Here is a 23,074-nt window from a genome sequence, read left to right on the forward strand (position 1 = left end):
AGAAGGAGAAGAGGAAGAGAAGCAGTCTCATCCATATCCTACTTCTCCTACCTCCTGCGTTCTCTCTAATCTTAGTCTTGTTCTTCTTGTTCTTTGCAATTATCATCATCATCCTTCTCCTCCTTCTCTCCTCTCCTTCTCCTTATTCTAATTCTCCTCCTTCATCTCCCCTTCTCCTCCATCTCCTCCTTCTCCTCCTCCTCCTTCTTCTCCCTTCTCCTCTTTCTTCTTGTTCTGCATTGTCTTTTCCTTCTCCTCCTCCCTCCTTCTCCTCCTTCTCCTCTTCTTTCGTTCTGGTACTTCTGTATGTCCTGTAATTGTTAATATGTTGTTTGTCTCCGTTTGATCTGCTGCTGCCGACAGAACAAATGTCCATATCTCGTGCTTCATCCTTCCACCAAGTTTCATGCAAAACAAAGCGAGCCAGATACATAATAATAGAACAAATAAAAGCACTTTTAGTAGAAGCAGAAGTTACAAATCTATTTGATTTTTATTTTTAAATATCAGTCTGGACACAAACTCCTCTTGACGTACGAGCTCCTCGTCCGCTCCCCCTCTGACACTATTAATAACCCTTGGGGTCCCTGTGAAGCCTTCCACAGAGATATGGTTTCAAACGGTCCCAACTAAACATCTGTATTTTTCACTTTGTACATTTCTCTCACTGATCGTGCAGCTCTGGTCCTGACGAGAGGCCTGAATCGCTCCCCAGAGGAGGAAGGAGGCCACACTCAGCCCATACTGGAGCCATTTCCTGTCTCTGGAGTGGGCAAAGGGTTGACCCCTGGTGCCCCGCCTATATAAATGCACAAGAACACACTCACACACTCTTTTAAGACAACACCCCCGCAGAGAGAGCTGTAGGGATTCACTTACATCACACTGCAGCGAGTGAGTCCACGCTACGCCGCATCTCGTCGGAGAATAAAAGCTGAGAAAACAGAATTAACTGTAACAGCTTGTGATATTTAAAAGCCCCGGTGAATACTCGAAGGCTGAGAGAAAGCAGAATCGCAATTTTGGCATTGTATGCATCGAGATGCTATCGGTTTCCTCGCAGCTTGTTACAATAATAAGAAACAAGATCGGAAAAACTGTCGGAAAATAAGTGCAGAATAATCACATCTGCACAGTTCTCTGTTTTGTGTTTTGAACAGAAGCTGGGTGCAATTCATAGAGAGACGACGATGGCAGCGCGTCCAAGGACGAGCTCACCGGCCAGCTCACCGGCCAGCTCACCAGCTGGGCTACACAAGGTAACAGTGAGTAATAAAGTACGAACACTAAACAAGAAAGAATAATGAGGTGAAAGAGAGAAAAGCATCAGCATGTCTGTTTCCACATCTGCTCCAGCTCGCCACAATTACAGGAAGTGCTTTGCCTTCGCCCCGTTCACAGTGACATGAATAATAAACAACAATGAGGCCATACATCTTCTAATGCACTCGACTCGAGTCCCTTTACTCTTCCAGCAGAGGCTGGAATACCAGGAGGCCTCAGGTACAGGACACACCATGAATCTAAACGTGTTAAAAGGACACGTAAGTTTTCACTTTGGTTTTCTGTCCGTCAGCCGGATTACGAAAATCACTAGATGTCTGATTTACTTGAAACTCGGTGGGAGGTTGAAGCACGAGGGCCGAGGAAGAAGCCTTTACACTTTGGAGCCGGTCCGAATCAGCGGGCAGATACACTCATCATTTCTCACTTCTGGAAACGGCGTTAGCAAAGGTCTGCGCTCTCCGAGTTCACTGCCAGTGTTTGTTTTATTGCAACAATTAAAGATAAATCTAAAGTTAAAGCTGGATTCAAATCGCAGGTTAATTAGCTGCAGCTCGAGTTTCAGCTCAACGCTCTCATTGCGTCACGTTTGGCCTCTACAACCTCGCCGTACGCTTCACAGGCTACCAGTGGCGGCCCGAATCTGCTTCCAGACTCTGGTGCTGGTCCACTGTGCTGTGAATGGATCACTTCCTCCATCCAGGCCGTGGTCGAACCAGACACCTCAGCGCGTTCACTTCGCTCTGCGTCGACCAATCGACTCGCCGCTCTCTCACTGCGAGTGGGATCCAGAGACCCTCAAACAAACCCTCCTGTTTGCTATCCGGCTCCAACATGGTGGAACGACCTCCCCATTGATGTCCGGACAGCAGACAGTCTTCACACCTGCAGACTGAACACTCACCTGTTTGGACTGCACCTCGACCCATGAAGAAACTAAACAACTGTTCTTTGTATGTTGCACTTGTGTTGGTTTGGCTTGTTTATAGCTAATAGCTGAATTTATATTCTATTGTTTCTGTATGTTGCACTTCAAACTGTCTGAAGACAGAGTTCACTTATACGATTGTGTTTGAAGATATTGTTCTTACAAGGTTCTTGCTGTTTGGAGTTGTATCTCCAGGATTGTTTGCACTTTTTGTCGCTTTGGACAAAAGCGACAACTAAATGAACTGTGATGTGATGTACCTGCAGTAGACACCTGCAGCAGACACCTGGTGAACATCGTGGAGCCTTCAACAGCTGAGAGACGAGATGTTTCTCTGTGACTGCTGTTTGATGCAAAGTTTCACTTTAAAGGAGAAGATATGTTAATGTTGTGCCACAGCTGGTTTCCCTCCAGGACACGCACAGGGACGCATTTGATCCAGTATTCATTTCATTTGAAAGGGGAAGGATAAGTTATTAATCTTTCAAAACGTACATCCTCCTAAAATAGGTGTATAACCCCGTTTATGTTTTTATATTGTACAAACTCATTTCACTTTTGCAACCCAAGAAATGTCCCTTTTTCTGTTTCGCCTCCAGATGTCTGTGATCCTCCCTTTCCTCTGTTGTCCCTGCTAGACTTCTGCAGGAAGCCTTTAACAATGGGACCCCTCCAGAGGATCTGAAACCCAGCTGTAAGAAACCACACACACACACACACACACACACACACACACACACACACACACACACACACACACACACACACACACACACACACACACACACACACACACACACACTCTCACACACACACACACACACACACACACACACACACACACACTCTCACACACACACACACCGCTCCATTAACGTGAACATTAAGTAGAAGCTTCTATTGTTGGTGTGATGAAGACACGGCGTTGACAGAAGAGGAGATTAGAGGGATTTGAGGTACTTTTACTTAGTATTTAAATGTTAAGTTATTTTACTACATCTCTTTCTAGTTGATGACTTTTGATGATTTAAATTATAGATATTATTAAAAACCTTTAATGATTGTGTGTGTATTTATATATATATATATATATATATATATATATATATATATATATATATGAATAAATAAATATATATTTATATATATATATATTCTTTTCCTTTTGCTACTTTAAGTTCAGTTTTCTGATGATGATACTTCTCTGTAAGAACTTTTACACAGTTGTATTGCGACTTTTAATGATGTAAAAGAGTACAAGTTATAAATCCTCTGGTTCAGCAGTAAAGCTGTTAACCCTGAGCAGATGACTTCTTGTGCTGCTCACTAGTTGCGGTCAGAGGCCGAGCGATGTTCACCCCCCAGAGAAACGGGATTTGTGGTTGAAAAAGTGGAAGTGAACATGATGAGGAGGCGTGGAGACCTTCTGATCTTAATCATCATCTGGTCAGAGGGGTCAGCCACACACATGCATGATATCCCCACAGAGCAGCAACATACACCTGAGGAGCCTCGTCCCCCCCCCCCCCTGAGGGCCTGACCTGCAGCACTGGTGCCCTTCTCGCCCCCAGAATTCATACTCGCCACAGGAGAGCTGACGGAGCGAGAACGAGCAGATCTGTCAAAAGGAACTTGCGCACAGTTCTGACACGAGTGTTCATAAACAAAAAGTAAAATGGCCGATATTACACTGAAACACCACACCAGGCACAGCAACAAGGAAGAGATATTAAAGAGCTATAAATCATTACGAACGTCAACGTTTCGACTCCTGTACGTCTTCGTCGCAGCTTATCTTTTCCTTTTTAAAAGCTCTGATGAAGACCTGCAGCTCCTTCCTTACTCTCTACGCTCATCGACTTAATCAAGGTCAGTTAATTCCAAATTCAAAACACTGGACGATGCAAAACTCCTCCTTGTGCTGAATTGTGAACATAACTTTAGGAATCAACTGTGCATGACCCCCCCCCCCACTCCCGTCTATATGTCGTCATGTCAGATGTCACGCCAAGTAATTACTGCAATCCCAGCAGAATGTGATCTCCACCAATCACAGTGGCTGCGTGAAACGCCAAGAATGTGATGCCACATGCTGGAAACAACTGTGTGTGTGTGTGTGTGTGTGTGTGTGTGTGTGTGTGTGTGTGTGTGTGTGTGTGTGTGTGTGTGTGTGTGTGTGTGTGTGTGTGTGTGTGTGTGTGTGTGTGTGTGTGTGTGCGTGCGTGCGTGTGTGTGTGTCCGCCGGGACAGAAGAGAAAAGTCATTACAGCAGATCATTCATCATTTGCAGATTCTCACAGTCTCACAGGAGAGGTCTCGGAAACTTTTGGAGATTTGGTGTGAAGCTTCCTGCAGGGAGGGACCGCAGTGCCGTTTAATTCCACTTCCTGTGTACTGGCACGAGGGTCCGGGGAGCAACTTTGACAGAAGTCACATTCCCGTCATTGTTCGCCGGTCGCACTCACACACAGCAAACACCAGAAACATAGTGACTTCTAACTTGTCTTACTCTCAGTGTTATCAGAGGACACAGGAAGAGACACGAGTGCAGTCGTGCTCGCGCTGTGACGCAGGCTTTGAGGCTAAATAATCATTTATCACATGCCAATTATAAATGTATTCTTCAAGGCAGGGATGCATGTAAAACAATAAATGTAATTTAAAGTATATTATAAGGCTTAAATTAGAGCTTTGAGTGTTTTGGGGGCTCAGGCCCAAAACGTATGCCGTGGTTATGTCTGAGTTCCAGCTGAACTACCGACTGGCAGATGTGATAAGAAGAAGAAGGGTTCACCACTGGTGTCCTGGAGGGCAGAGGTGCCCAGTGTGTCTGTGGGCAGGCTGTAACCGACACTGGTGTTGACAGAGTCACGGGGTCGAGACCCTGCGAAGGTCCTCAGTGAAGCTCCAGGTCCTGTCAGCAACATAGCGAGGGGAGGGGAAGCAGGAGACTGAAGAGACCTCTAATTGCTGTCCACATGTGTCAGATTGTTGTTTTCGCCTGTCCGGGGGGGGGGGGGGGATCGGAGGCCGACTTTGAAGATAGTGAACTAATTTCTCCTCGTGTGCTCCCATGAAGAGTCTTCAGAAGAACGGGATTTCACTTGCTTGTTGATCTTTTCTTCACCAGTGACACAGAAAATGATCTGAATGCATTTGATGTATGTATGAATGCATCATGTGCCACGAGTCCTAATGGACGTTTAATACCCGGGAAATAAATCACACATCCACATTTGTTTCATCTGCTTTTTATTGGCATTTCCTGTTTGTTGACGGCTGCTCAAACGTTTGTTGTAGTTGCTGCGTTAGTGTAAAAGAACACATAAAAGAAAGGGTCTTGAACCCAGTGAAGAACAAAGAGTTAGGGTTTCAACTCGAGGAGCATTCGCTCTGCTTTGTTCTGCTCAGTGTTCACAACATAGTCAAATGCTGTTCTCATCAAAGAGGAATCAGCGAGGATGGATCTGCTTTCTCTCACTCGGAGCTGACAGTCCTTCTGCTCCTGAAGTTCATCTCCAGTGGTTTTGCTTCCACAGTCGTGCAGCACAACCATAACAAAGCAGTCTTATCTTACACATTCGTAGCCTTAACTGTTAGCTGGAGATTCAAAAACAGAAGTCTGACTAAGTTGTACAACAGTGTTGAGCCAACATGTCCTTATATAGCAGCGAGCCGCTCTTCGTCCTTACATGAGTACAGCTGTGGACGCTCAACAGAAAAGAGAATTCTGCTTTGAATTTTGTCAGCTGTTTTTTTATTAGTCTATTGTCAAATGTCCTTGTTGGTTTTAATTGATTTAGTCAAAGTCATGCTGTTTTGTTCGTCAGATTATATCGATCAATCTAATTTAGCTGAAATATCAATACTGTGCTCGTTGTGTGCGGCCGCTGGAGTCCTGATATGAATCACAAAGGTCAGACGAACATATTTAGTTACAGTTTTCAACGTCAACAACATTAACAATAAAATAAAATCAATAAAAGGTTAATTACTCAAAGATTACAACATTACTGTAAGAGTTTCTGCTGTCCGTTAAATCTTCATTGTTCTTTGTACTTCCTGTTTTATTTAGTTACTTACCTGCTCTCTCTCGTTTCAGATGTGTCTACTTCCAGCCCCCAGGTGTTCCCAATCTGCTCGTTAGTGTCTCCACCTGTGTCTGGTGACCCCGCCCACTTCCTGGTGTATATCGTCTGTGTGTTTTGTTCCCCTCGTTGCCAGTTCGTCTTCGTACCTCTGTGTTGTAGTGTCCCATGTCCCATGATCCTGTTTCTGTTTCCTGTCCTCCTGGTTTCCCTGATCCTGCTTCCATGTCCCGACTCTGCCTTCGCCTAGTCCTTGCCTGTTTTGTTTGCCTCGCTCACTGCCTTCCCGTGTACGACCTGTTTTCCCCGCACCCAGTTCTGTCTCTGTGTCGTGGCATTTGAGTCCTATTCCCTGTGTTCAGTACGTGTCGTTCAGTACTTTGTCTCTTGAAGGTGTAAGAAGGCTCTTTAAAGGGGCACGCCAATGCTTTTCCTCACAAAAGTCAGTCTACTTGTGTTCTGCGGCTCTGAAGGAGCTTTGTCAAGTCTGAGAGAAGAAAGCTTGAGGTTCTAATCCGGGTTATCTCCGCTTGGGCTTGGAAAGTACAAACTCATAACAGAAAAGCTGTGTTTTATGGTTTGTTAGCAAACAACTAACAGCCTTTACTCATCCAGCAGACACAAAGCATCATAAACATTTGTTTTGAATCCAACATTCTCTCTCTTTTAGCTTTGTTTTGGTCTCCACCAACTCCTGAGGGAAATATTTGGCTCTTTAGCTGCTAAATGCTTCACTATGTTCACCAAACGGCCGAATACTAAGTTCAAACACTCTCATCGACTTCATGTACAATGAATTAGGAAGTAAAACCAAAACAATGAGCTGAAAGAGGCTAAAATACTCCGTCGAGCTGCGGGGGAACTTAACTTGCACGGCGGCTGGATTTTCGCGATATCACAAGATCATGTGAAAAACAATAGTGTCGGGCTTTAAATAATGCGTTTGTTTCCGTACCACCGTGATTCAGACCGATGAGCGTCCCGTGAGGAGCGACTGGCCGTTACGTCCAGCGGGGTTGAGGTTCGCGTGGAGCAGTAGCATCTGTTATATAAGAAAGAAGAGCAAAGAACAGCACCGAAGGCTTTTCTCCCGACTGGCTTCGGCAAGAGTTTGATTGACAGATGGTTCGTCCAAAGTGCCCTTTCCATCAGTTTCCATCGACGGCTTCTCAGATGGTTCTGTTCTGTTTCATTTATTACTATAATAATATTGATGAGTGCAGCTTTGATCTTTAGTCTCTTGCGAGTCCCCTGAAGTAAAGTTAGTGGAGTGCCCCTTTAAGGGTTGTGCCAACAGATATCAGTTAAATATAGTTTCCAGGTATCGAAAGAGAATTCCCTGCAATAACAGAGAATACCAAACATAGTATATGTTTACTGGGAGCTGTCGTCTGTCATCATCCTCTTGTGTACATTACAGATTCCTTAGATGCTCACTGTGAATAGCTTTCACTGGAGAGAGAGGGGGGGGGGTCTACCACTCAGCTTTAGTATGACCTAATGATTGACTCTGTCTGCAAATAACTATGGTCTGTCAGACTGCACGGACCAAGCTAATTTCCTCCACTTAAAGGGATTTACTGGGCCTGGGATACACAGTTTGTCTGCATTACCTTAAAGCCACAAAAAGCAGCTCAGAAAAGCAACGAGCGGAGAATATGAATCTGTTAAAAGAACGTATTTGTGAAATTGAATGAAGATGCATTTGATTCATTAAGGACCCTGAGAGGCTTGTACGCTCCTAATGCTCTCTTCCTGCTGCATGTATACGGACAGTTAAAGGAGTAGAGAGAAGGGGAAACACATTAGAATAGACTTCCATGGCTAATAGAGTAATATAGTATGTCAGGGGGGAAAGGCAGGGGACGGAGGAAGAGGAGGAAACTGTGTAGAGGTCAAGAATGAAAACATGGAGTGCCGTTTACACTCTATACATTGTTACGAGGAGAAACAAAGCATGCGAGTGGGCCGAGGTGTGTGAGAGGATGAGGAGGGGGGGACATGGGTGGGGAAGGGTATGTAGGAAATACATGGAAACTAATCAGTCTCCCTGCGTCTCAGTCAGATATCTGCAGGGCTGAAGACAGGAAGGACTCCTGTAAACTGTCTCATACACAGGGAGTTCCTGTCTCATACACGTGTGTGTCTCTGTGCAACTTTAAAGTGTGCATAGTTATGTAATAGGCTACAACAGGATATACTGTATGTATCATTAATAACTCATTCTGCATCCTAGCTGATGACATGATCTTCATGTTTGTAGTTCTTTGTGTTTATGACATTCATAATATTTGCACACAGAAGGAGAAGGATTGAAGTGTGTGTGTGTGTGTGTGTGTGTGTGTGTGTGTGTGTGTGTGTGTGTGTGTGTGTGTGTGTGTGTGTGTGTGTGTTGCATGTAACCAATTCGCAAGAACATGGCAAGGTAAAGGGCAGTCAAGGCTGTTTCTATAAGTGAAATGTAATGCGTGTATCTGCCCCTGTGAGTTTAAATGTTCTTCCTCGGCTCATGTTACACCTTCTGACAAGTTTCATGAACATCGGGGAAGCAGTTTTTCCGTAATCCTGCTAATGAACAGACAAACAAACCGAAGCGAAAACATAACGTCCCTGTCCGAAGCTGAGAAGTCAATCCAGAGAAGGGAAATGAAAAGCAGGAAGTAATCCTACGAGACAGCAGGAGTGAATGTGCTGAAGGAAATCTCTGTAGTAGTCGTAGTGGTTAAATCTGCATACTGTGCTTTACGACAGCGTTTTAGATAGTATTAATAATTACAGTCTGTGGTGTGATGAGGTTGATCCAACCTTGCAAAGTGAAGCGATGTCGTTCCTTCACGAACAAAACGAGTACATTTGAAGGCTCAGAGAAATGATCCTGTCCTGCTGTTCTGTTTCTGATCAGAAACGATATCTTAAAACGAAGACAACAGGTGACCTTTAAATGAAAAGCAAACATGTGTGCATGTTTAAAAAACAGAGAAGTAATCATTGCAGGTGACAACAGCTGTAATGTAAAACATCCCAAAGACAAAAGGAACATGATACAAAATAAGATCGTTCTGGATGGACGTTTCTTCCTCCATTGGCTGATAAACGGTTGCGATGGTAGCTGCTGCTGCTGCTGCTACTCTGCTGCTGCTGCTGTCTGCTGTCTGCTGCTGCTGCTGCTGCTGTCTGCTGATGTCTGCTGCTGCTGTCTGCTGTCTGCTGTCTGCTGCTGCTGCTGCTGCTGCTGCTGCTGCTGTCTGCTGTCTGCTGCTGCTGCTGCTGTCTGCTGTCTGCTGCTGCTGTCTGCTGTCTGCTGCTGCTGCTGCTGCTGCTGTCTGCTGTCTGCTGCTGTCTGCTGCTGCTGTCTGCTGCTGCTGTCTGCTGCTGTCTGCTGTCTGCTGCTGCTGCTGCTGTCTGCTGTCTGCTGCTGCTGTCTGCTGCTGCTGCTGTCTGCTGTCTGCTGCTGCTGTCTGCTGTCTGCTGCTGCTCTGCTGCTGCTGCTGCTACTGCTGCTGATGCTGCTGTCTGCTGCTGCTGCTGATGCTGCTGTCTGCTGCTGCTACTCTGCTGCTGCTGCTGTCTGCTGCTGCTGCTGTCTGCTGCTGTCTGCTGCTGCTGCTGCTGCTGTCTGCTGCTGCTGCTGTCTGCTGCTGCTGCTGCTGCTGCTGTCTGCTGCTGCTGTAGACATTCTCAGGTTAGATTTTGGTTTGTCAGAGGTGCAGCAGACATCTAGGAGGTAAATAGTGGTGGATGTCAGGGCTTCACGATGTGGTTTTTACATGTAAAGTATTTCACGATGATTCTCATAACACCAAACTCGTGCAACAACTCTAAGCTGCATACTCAGCATAACTGTAATATCAGGGTCAGTGTGCGATCATGTAAAGTGCATTGCGTGAATAATGACGCCGGACGTGTCTTTTGTCGGTGCCATGTGTCGTGGAAGTCTTTAAATATGAGCGGTGCTTACAGAAGTCAGACTAGAGGATTTCTTTGGAACAGTGTTATGACAAATGTCTAAATATCACACCATGTGTTCAGGAAAATGATCGTTTACAGAACCCTCAACTTGAGCTCAAGGACGAGCTGATTAGATTCTAGGGGTCAAAGGTCAACGTCACAGATCTGATCTACTAATATTACATCAAACATCATCAAATTACAAGACAGCATGACTGGAAGCTGGTAAAACAGTTACAGCCACAAGCTCCGCTCATTTCATTTATTTGAAATGGACTTTCTGGTGCATTCAAAACAAAGAAAGTTTAAACTCTACAGCATCAGAGTCTACACGGAGCGTGAGCGGCTGGGAAGGAGGTCACGTGAGAAGAGAAGTGTAAACACAGACGTATGATCCATCCGGAAATTAATTATAATGAAGCAACGCAGATTAGAAACAAACGTTGTAAGGTCACAAAATGGTCAAATTATGCAAAACGGCACCTTTTGGCATTATTGATCGTACAGAGGGAAAATATATTTAGATATATATATATATTAGATAGAGATAGAGATATATATGATATATATAGAGAGATATAGAGAGAGATAGATATAAATATAGATGAGTATAGATATATTATATATATATAGAGAGATATATAAATATATATAATTATAGTATATTTATAGATAGTATAAATATATATATATATAATATATATATATATAGATATATAATATATATCTATATATATAATAGATATATATATAATATAAATATATAATATATATATATATATATATATATATATATATATATATATATATATATATATATATAATATATATATATATATACATGTGTAAATAATAAACTAATAATATTGTTGAAATTGCACCTTTTTTTCTTAAGAAATGTCAGGTTGTTCATAATGTTTTGTAAAAAGATTAAGTTTGCACTAAAACGAAGGGAAAACGTGGAGTTGTCGTTATTTATGTTATTATGCTGTGATGTCACTGCTCCACATTGTGCTGCAGGTGGCCCCTGAACTAAAATGAGTTTGACACCCCTGCTTTAGAGCGTTCACTTTAACATGTTATCATTTGGATATCTTTCTTTCCTTGTCTGATAATCCATAAAATCAATCACTCATTGTAAAATAAATGAACAATATTTACGCTCCCCTCATGCAGGACATGCTGTGTGTGTACTGAGCACACCGTGCAGCGCATGTCAATGGGAAACAAGTTGATTTAGGTTATTTAACACACACACAGATGGTAATCAAACTTATTTTTAATGCAGTAAAAGTGGCCTCGACTTTCAACACAAACCCACAGCCGGCAGGAGAGTGGACCCCTGGGGGGGGCTAAAGGGACATACGAGCACTTTTATTAACGTTATCGGAGAGCAAAACCAACAAAGTTGATGTTTGCCTAAAATGTTTCCGACAGTTTGTTCTGACATTCCCAGCTTCTTTTAAACGTTTTTATTCTTTATGTTTTACTGTTATTCAATTTAACTTGTTATAATTACAAACATGTGTTTATGGTAAGAGGAAAACAAACTGTTCTTGCACATTGAATCCCTCAGAAAGGATCCACAATAACATACTTTATACTTTATTTAGGATCTCCATCACCACAGTAACAACTCTTCTTCCTGCACAGGAGACATTAAAACATCACATTCTTGACAATCCACAATATCAACAAAATAAAAATCATAGAGAGTCGTAAAGAAATGACCAGAGTTAGAACCACAAATGCTGTTATATTAAAGTTTATTGCAGATAAGTGCAGCACCAGCTGTCACAGAAGAAGTTATATTTGTGTTCTGCTGTAATTGTTTCATGTCTGACACTCAGCCTGTGATCCGTCTGCAGACGTTATTACTTGACTGGTAAGATTTTCCCATGAACTGGCAGACCAAGCCCCCGCAAACGTAGTTTATAAGGTCCCGTGCCCCCACCCTCCTCTTCCTCCTCCCCCTCCTCCTCCTCCCCCTCCCCCTCCTCCTCCTGTGTGTCCCGCTCTGCTCCGCACTGGACACGCAGAGGAACAGAGCTCATCCCGGGTGGAGGACTCACTTTGAAACGGGACTTGAGACAGTTGAACGTGGATGCTGCTGCTCAGGAAATGCTTTGTGGACTCTTGTTAGTAATCTGACTTCTCTCGGGGATCTCTTGTTGATCTGAACACCGCGCGTGAGAGGAAGAGAAGTCCGTGGAATATCAGAACACATCTCTCGTGCGCCGCCGGGATGCTCGGGACAAGTCACTTCTCTGTGACAGCAGCAGCAGTTGTTGGTGAGTAAGAATTTAGAAATGAATCGAGCATCTGTGCTGATTATCAGATGAGACAATGAGTGACAGCCGCCGCTTCTCCTCTGCGCGCGCTGCCTGCAGCTCGTGCAGTCTGCATAATTGGCGACTAAAAGCGACTAAAAGCATCCATTAGGTGTGTCACTCACAGCCTGCGCGCACATCAGAAGGTGGTGGCACCACCGTGTCCTCGTTTACTGCCCCTCAATACTTTCCGTCCGGTTTGCTGCCCAGATGTTATTTATTCTGACAGAGAGAGACGCAGAGCAGCAGCAGAGCAGAGGCAGAGCAGCAGCAGAGCAGCAGCAGCAGAGCAGCAGCAGAGGCAGCGCAGCAGCAGAGCAGCAGCAGAGCAGCAGCAGCAGAGCAGCAGCAGAGGCAGCGCAGCAGCAGAGCAGCAGCAGAGCAGAGGCAGAGCAGAAGCAGAGCAGCAGCAGAGCAGCAGCAGAGGCAGCAGCAGAGCAGAAGCAGAGCAGCAGCAGAGGCAGAGGCAGAGCAGAAGCAGAGCAGCAGCAGAGGCAGCAGCAGAGGCAGAGCAGCAGCAGAGCAGAAGCAGAGCAGCAGCAGAGGCAGCGCAGCAGCAGAGCAGCAGCAGAGCAGAAGCAGAGGCAGAGCAGCAGCAGAGCAGAGGCAGAGCAGCACAGCAGCAGAGTCAGAGCAGAAGCAGAGCAGCAGCAGAGTCAGAGCAGCAGCAGAGTCAGAGCAGAGCAGCAGCAGAGGCAGAGCAGCAGAGCAGCAGAGCATCGCCTCATATAATCCAGACTTTACAGACTGTTAGGTTACTGTATGCTACTCTAATTGAATGTTGCACATGCCAGTGTTTACACACACACACACACACACACACACACACACACACACACACACACACACACACACACACACACACACACACACACATACACACACACACATCAGTGTCAAGACTTCCTGGGAAAGTCAGTGTTTCTGCAGAGTCATGTATTTTAGTCAGATTTTCATTGAGTCATGTGAATGTGTGTGTGTGTGTGTGTGTGTGTGTGTGTGTGTGTGTGTGTGTGTGTGTGTGTGTGAGATCACACACAACAAGCCTTTGTGCAGCGCTGACAGTAACTCGTACATTTACAAGCTCTTTGCTTTTAAAGGAAACGTAGAAGCTTTAATGTGGACAGAACTCTGCTGCTGTAGTTTTATAAGACTTTAGTTCAGAGTATATTAACCCCCAGTGTGCAGTATTACAAGTATAACATCATTTAGCCCACAGCTTCTTTTGAGGGGGGATTTCTCTTTGTGCAAATCCCCCGTGGAGCAATAAAGTTTTAATTATTCATAACACAAGTACTGTACTTAAGAACAATTGTGTTAATTACAACTTGTACTTGAGTATTTCCCTTTTCTGCTTCCTTCTACTCCACCACATCTCAAATCTGTACTTCTTACTTCACTATGTTTATCTGCCCGCGTTAGTTACATACAATAAAACTTTATTGATCTCTTGGTGTAATTCACAAGCTGCCCGACGATAGGCTATAAAAACATCAACTCCTCCTTTACCAGCTGCAACATTCAAGTGATGAACTCATTAATTATAATCCAATAATATCACATGTATTCTTCTGAAATGTGCAGAGTGAGTACTTTTAGTTTTGGTCCATGTTGATGCTTTTATAACGCAGTAAAATGTTCCGTGCATGTGTTTGTATAGTTCCTCTTCCACCACTGCTCTTGAATGCATCTTTGGATGAACACGCTCGAGGTCGATGAAATCCTCACTGATGATTAGATTTGAATTCATCGGAGGTGAAAAGTGAAATGAATCTGTCTGAGCAGCAGCTCTGAAAGGCAACGAGGCTCTAATGGACCTCTGTTGGTGCCCCCCCGTCCCACCGGGGATGCTGCGCTCTCAGCTTCAGCTCCAGAGCAGCAGTGGGGAATTCACTTCTGGGTCAAGTACCAAGTAGTTCAAACGTGATGGAAAGTCCCGGCAAAGTTGTGAGTGTGGAGGAGAGAAAAACTGAGATGAAGAAGAAGAAGAAGGAAGAAGAAGAAAAGAAGGAGAAGAAGAAAAGAAGAAGAATGAAAGAAGAGGAGGAGAAAGAGGAGAAGAAGACGAGCGAGTAACGAAGAGAAGAAGAAGCCTCCTCAGCCCCAGAACTCACACCTCCCCGACTGCATCCTACCCTCCGCCGCCCATACGCCGAGCAAGGCCGCAGCCGCCTCCCGCCTCCGCCGGCGTCTCATCAGAGCCGACTCGCCGAAATACGACGAACTCGAAGTTTCGCCTCCCGTAGAAGACAGAAGTAAAGAAGAGGAGAGCAAAGCACCAGTCTCGCTTTAACTCTCAGATTCCTGCGCTTACATGTGACACTGACTTGTGATGCTCATTAGAGAATCGAGTTAGTGTGTGTGTGTGTGTGTGTGTGTGTGTGTGTTGTGTGTGTGTGTGTGTGTGTGGAGAGATCAGCTTTACTTATTGTCTCCATCCTTCACACTCATACTGGTTTAATGTAGTCTGCGCTCCCGCAGTATGACCTGTGCTGGGTTACAGCGGGGGCAGACGCTCTGCGTTGAGTCCATACTGGGAGATGCCGTGTTGTGCTATCGGAGCCGCCTCCGCCTGCCTCAGAGGCCCACATGTGGTTATTGTAGTGGCAGCATTTAATCTCTATAAATTCCTAACGGAGATGAGGCTACAGGTGGTTTGAGTTTGGTCCTGCGGAGGAGGAGAGGAGGCATCTGGCTTCCATCAGCACGTGTCAGAGCGCAGTGACCGAGCTTACTAAGGACCTGAGCAGCAGGAACAGCAACACCCGAGGCTGCGAGTCGAATTCATAATCAGCTAATCCGTATCCTTTCTTTATTAGTTTATCTTTTATCTTAGAAGATGTTAGGAAAGAGCGTGGAACAATGTCCTCCACCAGAGCCCAACATGACGTCTCCAAACTGCTCATTTTATCTCATTAATCGTCCAAAATGAAGCTGAAATGATTATTAGATTCAGAGATTAGCGAAGAATCTGCTTTTATTTTATTCATCGATTCATATCTTTACATTTTGCAAGAAAACATTGTTAAATCAATGCCAAACGTTCTCTGGTTCCAGCATCTCAGATTAATAAATATCATTCTGCTTTTGGTTGAACAGAACAAGACATTTTAAGAAGCCACTTTGACCATCGTAGGCCTGGAGACACTTTTCAGATTAATGCATATTCAAAATAAATATAAGTATCGTATCAGAAACTCCAAAAATATTTAACTTATGGTGATAATAAAACAGGAAAAAGGTAGAAAAATAACATATCAGAATATAGAACACAACTAAATACAAGAATGTCTTTAAATTGCTTGTGTTGTCTAACTAATGGTCCAAAACCCCAAATTCATTCATTAAAAGGGATTTAAAAGAGTAAAAATGCAGCAAATCTTCACATTTGAGAAGCTGGAATTACTTGATTATTAACATAAACTAATGCTGCACGTATGAATATTCATTATTGATCCGTTACCAATGACTTCCTTGAGTCACCCTTTAGAAATATGGTTTATAAAGATGTCAACATATAGTAAAAACTGTTTCCTATAAAGCCTCAGGTGTTCTTAAGTGAAGACATTCAGTTTACTGACGAAACAAATACAAGTAAAAGATTCTCACATTTACTTAATCAGTCGATCATATCGGTCAGTGTAATGTTTCTTTAACTGCACATCTGGTGACAGCCAGACATGTGAAGACATCTTCCTGTGGGAACGTCTGTACCGCGTGTCCCTGTGAACACGCAGAGCTCCATTCCTCCGCTCCTGCACTTTGTCACATCTCAGATTTGTGAATTGCTCTTCTCTCATGAGCATGTGATGCAGCAGAGGAGACGGTTAATTCATTAAAGCTATGAGGTCGAGGGACGTACGTCTTCAGACATTAAAGCTGTAAATTGAATTTATGCGCCTGAGTAGTGAACCCGGACGTCTCCGTCATTAGCAGCACGTCCTCCTCCGCTCTCGCTCCTCCAGCACTGATTTCACAGAATGTGTCTTCTGGCAGCGGCAGATTCACTGGAATGTGATTCTCTGATTGTGATTCTGCATCTTTGATGTGTTCACGACCAGCGTCCGTATTTAATCAAGAAGTGTAACGATGGTCTGACGTGACGCTGTGGCCTCTGAACACTTAGAGGATGTTAAAGAACATCTCTGTCTGTTGTCTGCATCCTAACACGTTCAGAAACACGTGTGCCAGAGTCACAGTCGCACATCATTGTGTTTAAAGACAGCGACACTGCATCTTTAATGATGTTGGGTTCGGGTTTCAGTGTCTGACACTCGTTAACGTTGTGAATTGAAGCAGAGCTACTTGCTCAGGGTCAGGAAAAGGTCGTGGTTTGGGGTGAAGTAAGCATGTTCGGGTTGTTGTTATCATGCACGTGATTAGCAAACGCAGCGTCCTGCAGGACGACGTCCCGTCGCAGCAGAAGTGAGTCAGAGTTCTGACCCGGAGTTTGAAGCAGAGTTGATCTTTAGCAGAACCTCTTACCAAAACGCTCCTTATGTCTTCATGTATTCTATCAGAGGAGGATCATGTGATCACATCAGCAGCTTCCTGCCCAGTTAAAGAAAAAACTATTGGAGCTTAAAAACCGAGAAATAAAAAGTCCCAAAGCTGCATCTCTGCTGAGAAGATCAGGACTCGTCACGATGTTTCCTCGTAAACGTTCCGGCTCTTCACGCTGCGTCTCTGATGTGGTGGAGCTGCGGGTCACTCGCTACACATAAGGATGTGCTGCACACTAACACTTCCCATGTCCAGTCTAAATGTGTGACAATCTGCGTCTGAAGCTCATCTTGTTCTCCGAGCAGCTTCATCTCTCAGAAATCAGAAACAGTGTTAGGAAATATTGACATGAATATGACGTCTTTAAGAGCGGCGGACGTATTCACATCCTGACGACTTCGCTGTGTTCACGAGCTTCAGGTCGTTCTGTGGAAACGACATGGACGCTACAATGAGGATGTGTTTATTGTGCAGAGAGTCGTTCTGACGTGAGGGAGCGTGCACATGAATGCAGCACAGATGCCCCATCACGACAGAGAAACATAGTGTGTGCATCCGCCCCGTGATTGGGATCTGCTTCTAGACCCAACGCTGCAGCTTTCCACACTTCAGTAAGTTCACATCAAATAATCCACAACTGCACTGAACACAAATAAAGCAGATTTAAAGGCCACACGTAGAATTACTGCGTCAGTGCTCCGTGGATCCCGATGTGTGTGTGTGGTCAGTGCAGAACGCTTCACTGTGTTCACATCAACGGGTAAAACACACATCGCCACGATGCAAGAAGGACGTCACGCTGCCCTCGTAGTCGTTCTTTCGTTCTTTTTCAAGCTGAACGACATATTTCCAAGAAACGCAAGATCTAACGTGGAGCTTCTGCACGAGTCTCTGGAGAGAAATTAGGATTAAATGCACGAAGAATTTCTCTCGTGGAGAACAGCCCTGTTTGAAGCATCAGAAAACTATGAAGCACTCTGTGGTCTGTCGTCCACATGTCGCAGCTTCCACTAGAGTCCATTAGTGATGGCTGACATGAAACGTGTGTATTATGTCTGAGGGAAGGTCAACATTTCATTTAAAGTGCTTAAATTCATTTAGCGTCACATGAAGCTCATTCAGACGGAGACTCGTGCATCTTGGGTGCAGAGTGTGACAGGAAGTTACTTTCTGTGTACAAACAGGAAACAGAAGAGCAAATATGATATATGTCAAAGGTTTATCCTCAAGCCTGTGAAACCACAAAGGCCACCCACATGACTGCTGCCCCAGTCCACCACAGATGTGCAACTGCTGCCTCTGCAGCATGTGGCAGACATGGAGCTTTCACAAAGAGAGAGATGTTCAAGGGAAGCTGACGGAGTCAGGGTGTGCATCAGGAGGATGCTTCTGCATCGCTGAACTTCAGACTCTACTGCAGGACAAGTACTAAACACACGCTGTGGACATACTCCACTGCAAGTACAAGAGCTGCCTTCAAAACTTTACTGAAGTTAAAGTACTGAAAGTAAAGTACTGATGGTGTAGTAACTGTAGTTAAAGTACTTAAAGTACTTAAAGTAAAAGTACTGATGGTGTAGTAAATGTAGTTAAAGTACTTAAAGTAAAGTACTGATTGTGTAGTAAATGTAGTTAAAGTACTTAAAGTAAAAGTACTGATTGTGTAGTAAATGTAGTTAAAGTACTTAAAGTAAAGTACTGATTGTGTAGTAAATGTAGTTAAAGTACTTAAAGTAAAGTACTGATTGTGTAGTAAATGTAGTTAAAGTACTTAAAGTAAAGTACTGATTGTGTAGTAAATGTAGTTAAAGTACTTAAAGTAAAGTACTGATTGTGTAGTAAATGTAGTTAAAGTACTTAAAGTAAAGTACTGATTGTGTAGTAAATGTAGTTAAAGTACTGAAAGTAAAGTACTGATTGTGTAGTAAATGTAGTTAAAGTACTTAAAGTAAAGTACTGATTGTGCAGTAGTTATAGTACTTAAAGTAAAGTACTGATGGTGTAGTAAATGTAGTTAAAGTACTTAAAGTAAAGTACTGATGGTGCAGTAGTTAAAGTACTTAAAGTAAAGTACTGATTGTGTAGTAAATGTAGTTAAAGTACTTAAAGTAAAGTACTGATTGTGCAGTAAATGTAGTTAAAGTACTTAAAGTAAAGTACTGATTGTGCAGTAGTTATAGTACTTAAAGTAAAGTACTGATGGTGTAGTAAATGTAGTTAAAGTACTTAAAGTAAAGTACTGATGGTGCAGTAGTTAAAGTACTTAAAGTAAAGTACTGATGGTGTAGTAAATGTAGTTAAAGTACTTAAAGTAAAGTACTGATGGTGCAGTAGTTAAAGTACTTAAAGTAAAGTACTGATGGTGCAGTAGTTAAAGTACTTAAAGTAAAGTACTGATGGTGCAGTAGTTAAAGTACTTAAAGTAAAGTACTGATTGTACAGTAAATGTAGTTAAAGTACTTAAAGTAAAGTACTGATTGTGTAGTAAATGTAGTTAAAGTACTTAAAGTAAAGTACTGATTGTGTAGTAAATGTAGTTAAAGTACTTAAAGTAAAGTACTGATTGTGTAGTATATGTAGTTAAAGTACTTAAAGTAAAGTACTGATTGTGTAGTAAATGTAGTTAAAGTACTTAAAGTAAAGTACTGATTGTGTAGTAAATGTAGTTAAAGTACTTAAAGTAAAGTACTGATTGTGTAGTAAATGTAGTTAAAGTACTTAAAGTAAAGTACTGATGGTGCAGTAGTTATAGTACTTAAAGTAAAGTACTGATTGTGCAGTAAATGTAGTTAAAGTACTTAAAGTAAAGTACTGAGGGTGTAGTAAATGTAGTTAAAGTACTTAAAGTAAAGTACTGATTGTGTAGTTAAAGTACTTAAAGTAAAGTACTGACGGTGCAGTAGTTAAAGTACTTAAAGTAAAGTACTGATGGTGCAGTAGTTAAAATACTTAAAGTAAAGTACTGATGGTCCTGTGTACAAACAGGAAACAGAAGAGCAAATATGATATATGTCAAAGGTTTATCCTCAAGCCTGTGAAACCACAAAGGCCACCCACATGACTGCTGCCCCAGTCCACCACAGATGTGCAACTGCTGCCTCTGCAGCATGTGGCAGACATGGAGCTTTCACAAAGAGAGAGATGTTCAAGGGAAGCTGACGGAGTCAGGGTGTGCATCAGGAGGATGCTTCTGCATCGCTGAACTTCAGACTCTACTGCAGGACAAGTACTAAACACACGCTGTGGACATACTCCACTGCAAGTACAAGAGCTGCCTTCAAAACTTTACTGAAGTTAAAGTACTGAAAGTAAAGTACTGATGGTGTAGTAACTGTAGTTAAAGTACTTAAAGTACTTAAAGTAAAAGTACTGATGGTGTAGTAAATGTAGTTAAAGTACTTAAAGTAAAGTACTGATTGTGTAGTAAATGTAGTTAAAGTACTTAAAGTAAAGTACTGATTGTGCAGTAGTTATAGTACTTAAAGTAAAGTACTGATGGTGTAGTAAATGTAGTTAAAGTACTTAAAGTAAAGTACTGATGGTGCAGTAGTTAAAGTACTTAAAGTAAAGTACTGATGGTGCAGTAGTTAAAGTACTTAAAGTAAAGTACTGATTGTACAGTAAATGTAGTTAAAGTACTTAAAGTAAAGTACTGATTGTGTAGTAAATGTAGTTAAAGTACTTAAAGTAAAGTACTGATTGTGTAGTAAATGTAGTTAAAGTACTTAAAGTAAAGTACTGATTGTGTAGTACATGTAGTTAAAGTACTTAAAGTAAAGTACTGATTGTGTAGTAAATGTAGTTAAAGTACTTAAAGTAAAGTACTGATTGTGTAGTAAATGTAGTTAAAGTACTTAAAGTAAAGTACTGATTGTGTAGTAAATGTAGTTAAAGTACTTAAAGTAAAGTACTGATGGTGCAGTAGTTATAGTACTTAAAGTAAAGTACTGATTGTGCAGTAAATGTAGTTAAAGTACTTAAAGTAAAGTACTGAGGGTGTAGTAAATGTAGTTAAAGTACTTAAAGTAAAGTACTGATTGTGTAGTTAAAGTACTTAAAGTAAAGTACTGACGGTGCAGTAGTTAAAGTACTTAAAGTAAAGTACTGATGGTGCAGTAGTTAAAATACTTAAAGTAAAGTACTGATGGTGCAGTAGTTAAAGTACTTAAAGTAAAGTACTGATGGTGCAGTAGTTAAAGTACTTAAAGTAAAGTACTGACGGTGCAGCAGTAGTTAAAGTACTTAAAGTAAAGTACTGATGGTGCAGTAGTTAAAGTACTTAAAGTAAAGTACTGACGGTGCAGCAGTAGTTAAAGTACTTAAAGTAAAGTACTGATGGTGTAGTAAATGTAGTTAAAGTACTTAAAGTAAAGTACTGATGGTGCAGTAGTTAAAGTACTTAAAGTAAAGTACTGATGGTGCAGTAGTTAAAGTACTTAAAGTAAAGTACTGATGGTGCAGTAGTTAAAGTACTTAAAGTAAAGTACTGACGGTGCAGCAGTAGTTAAAGTACTTAAAGTAAAGTACTGATGGTGCAGTAGTTAAAGTACTTAAAGTAAAGTACTGACGGTGCAGCAGTAGTTAAAGTACTTAAAGTAAAGTACTGATGGTGTAGTAAATGTAGTTAAAGTACTTAAAGTAAAGTACTGATGGTGCAGTAGTTAAAGTACTTAAAGTAAAGTACTGATGGTGCAGTAGTTAAAGTACTTAAAGTAAAGTACTGATGGTGCAGTAGTTAAAGTACTTAAAGTAAAGTACTGATTGTACAGTAAATGTAGTTAAAGTACTTAAAGTAAAGTACTGATTGTGTAGTAAATGTAGTTAAAGTACTTAAAGTAAAGTACTGATTGTGCAGTACATGTAGTTAAAGTACTTAAAGTAAAGTACTGATTGTGTAGTAAATGTAGTTAAAGTACTTAAAGTAAAGTACTGATTGTGTAGTAAATGTAGTTAAAGTACTTAAAGTAAAGTACTGATTGTGTAGTAAATGTAGTTAAAGTACTTAAAGTAAAGTACTGATGGTGCAGTAGTTATAGTACTTAAAGTAAAGTACTGATTGTGCAGTAAATGTAGTTAAAGTACTTAAAGTAAAGTACTGAGGGTGTAGTAAATGTAGTTAAAGTACTTAAAGTAAAGTACTGATTGTGTAGTTAAAGTACTTAAAGTAAAGTACTGACGGTGCAGTAGTTAAAGTACTTAAAGTAAAGTACTGATGGTGCAGTAGTTAAAATACTTAAAGTAAAGTACTGATGGTGCAGTAGTTAAAGTACTTAAAGTAAAGTACTGATGGTGCAGTAGTTAAAGTACTTAAAGTAAAGTACTGACGGTGCAGCAGTAGTTAAAGTACTTAAAGTAAAGTACTGATGGTGCAGTAGTTAAAGTACTTAAAGTAAAGTACTGACGGTGCAGCAGTAGTTAAAGTACTTAAAGTAAAGTACTGATGGTGTAGTAAATGTAGTTAAAGTACTTAAAGTAAAGTACTGATGGTGCAGTAGTTAAAGTACTTAAAGTAAAGTACTGATGGTGCAGTAGTTAAAGTACTTAAAGTAAAGTACTGACGGTGCAGCAGTAGTTAAAGTACTTAAAGTAAAGTACTGACGGTGCAGTAGTTAAAGTACTTAAAGTAAAGTACTGACGGCGCAGTAGTTAAAGTACTTAAAGTAAAGTACTGACGGTGCAGCAGTAGTTAAAGTACTTAAAGTAAAGTACTGACGGTGCAGTAGTTAAAGTACTTAAAGTAAAGTACTGACGGCGCAGTAGTTAAAGTACTTAAAGTAAAGTACTGACGGTGCAGTAGTTAAAGTACTTAAAGTAAAGTACTGACGGTGCAGCAGTAGTTAAAGTACTTAAAGTAAAGTACTGACGGTGCAGCAGTAGTTATAGTACTTAAAGTAAAGTACTGATTGTGCAGTAAATGTAGTTAAAGTACTTAAAGTAAAGTACTGAGGGTGTAGTAAATGTAGTTAAAGTACTTAAAGTAAAGTACTGATGGT

The 23,074-nt window shown here is 41.9% G+C and overlaps 1 protein-coding gene across 1 annotated transcript in view; it reads left to right on the forward strand.

The window, feature by feature from the left end:
- Window positions 1-12,300: 12,300 nt before the first annotated feature.
- itga1 (integrin, alpha 1) overlaps window positions 12,301-23,074 on the forward strand; it is a 58,110-nt gene continuing 47,336 nt past the window's right edge. The window contains exon 1 of the mRNA XM_029444934.1: window positions 12,301-12,539. Coding sequence (XP_029300794.1) covers window positions 12,494-12,539 — 46 coding nt within the window. The 5' untranslated portion in view covers window positions 12,301-12,493. The remainder of the gene's footprint in view (window positions 12,540-23,074) is intronic.

The sequence above is a fragment of the Cottoperca gobio genome, chromosome 12, assembly GCF_900634415.1.
Source record: "Cottoperca gobio chromosome 12, fCotGob3.1, whole genome shotgun sequence".
In the NCBI taxonomy this organism is placed as follows: domain Eukaryota; kingdom Metazoa; phylum Chordata; class Actinopteri; order Perciformes; family Bovichtidae; genus Cottoperca; species Cottoperca gobio.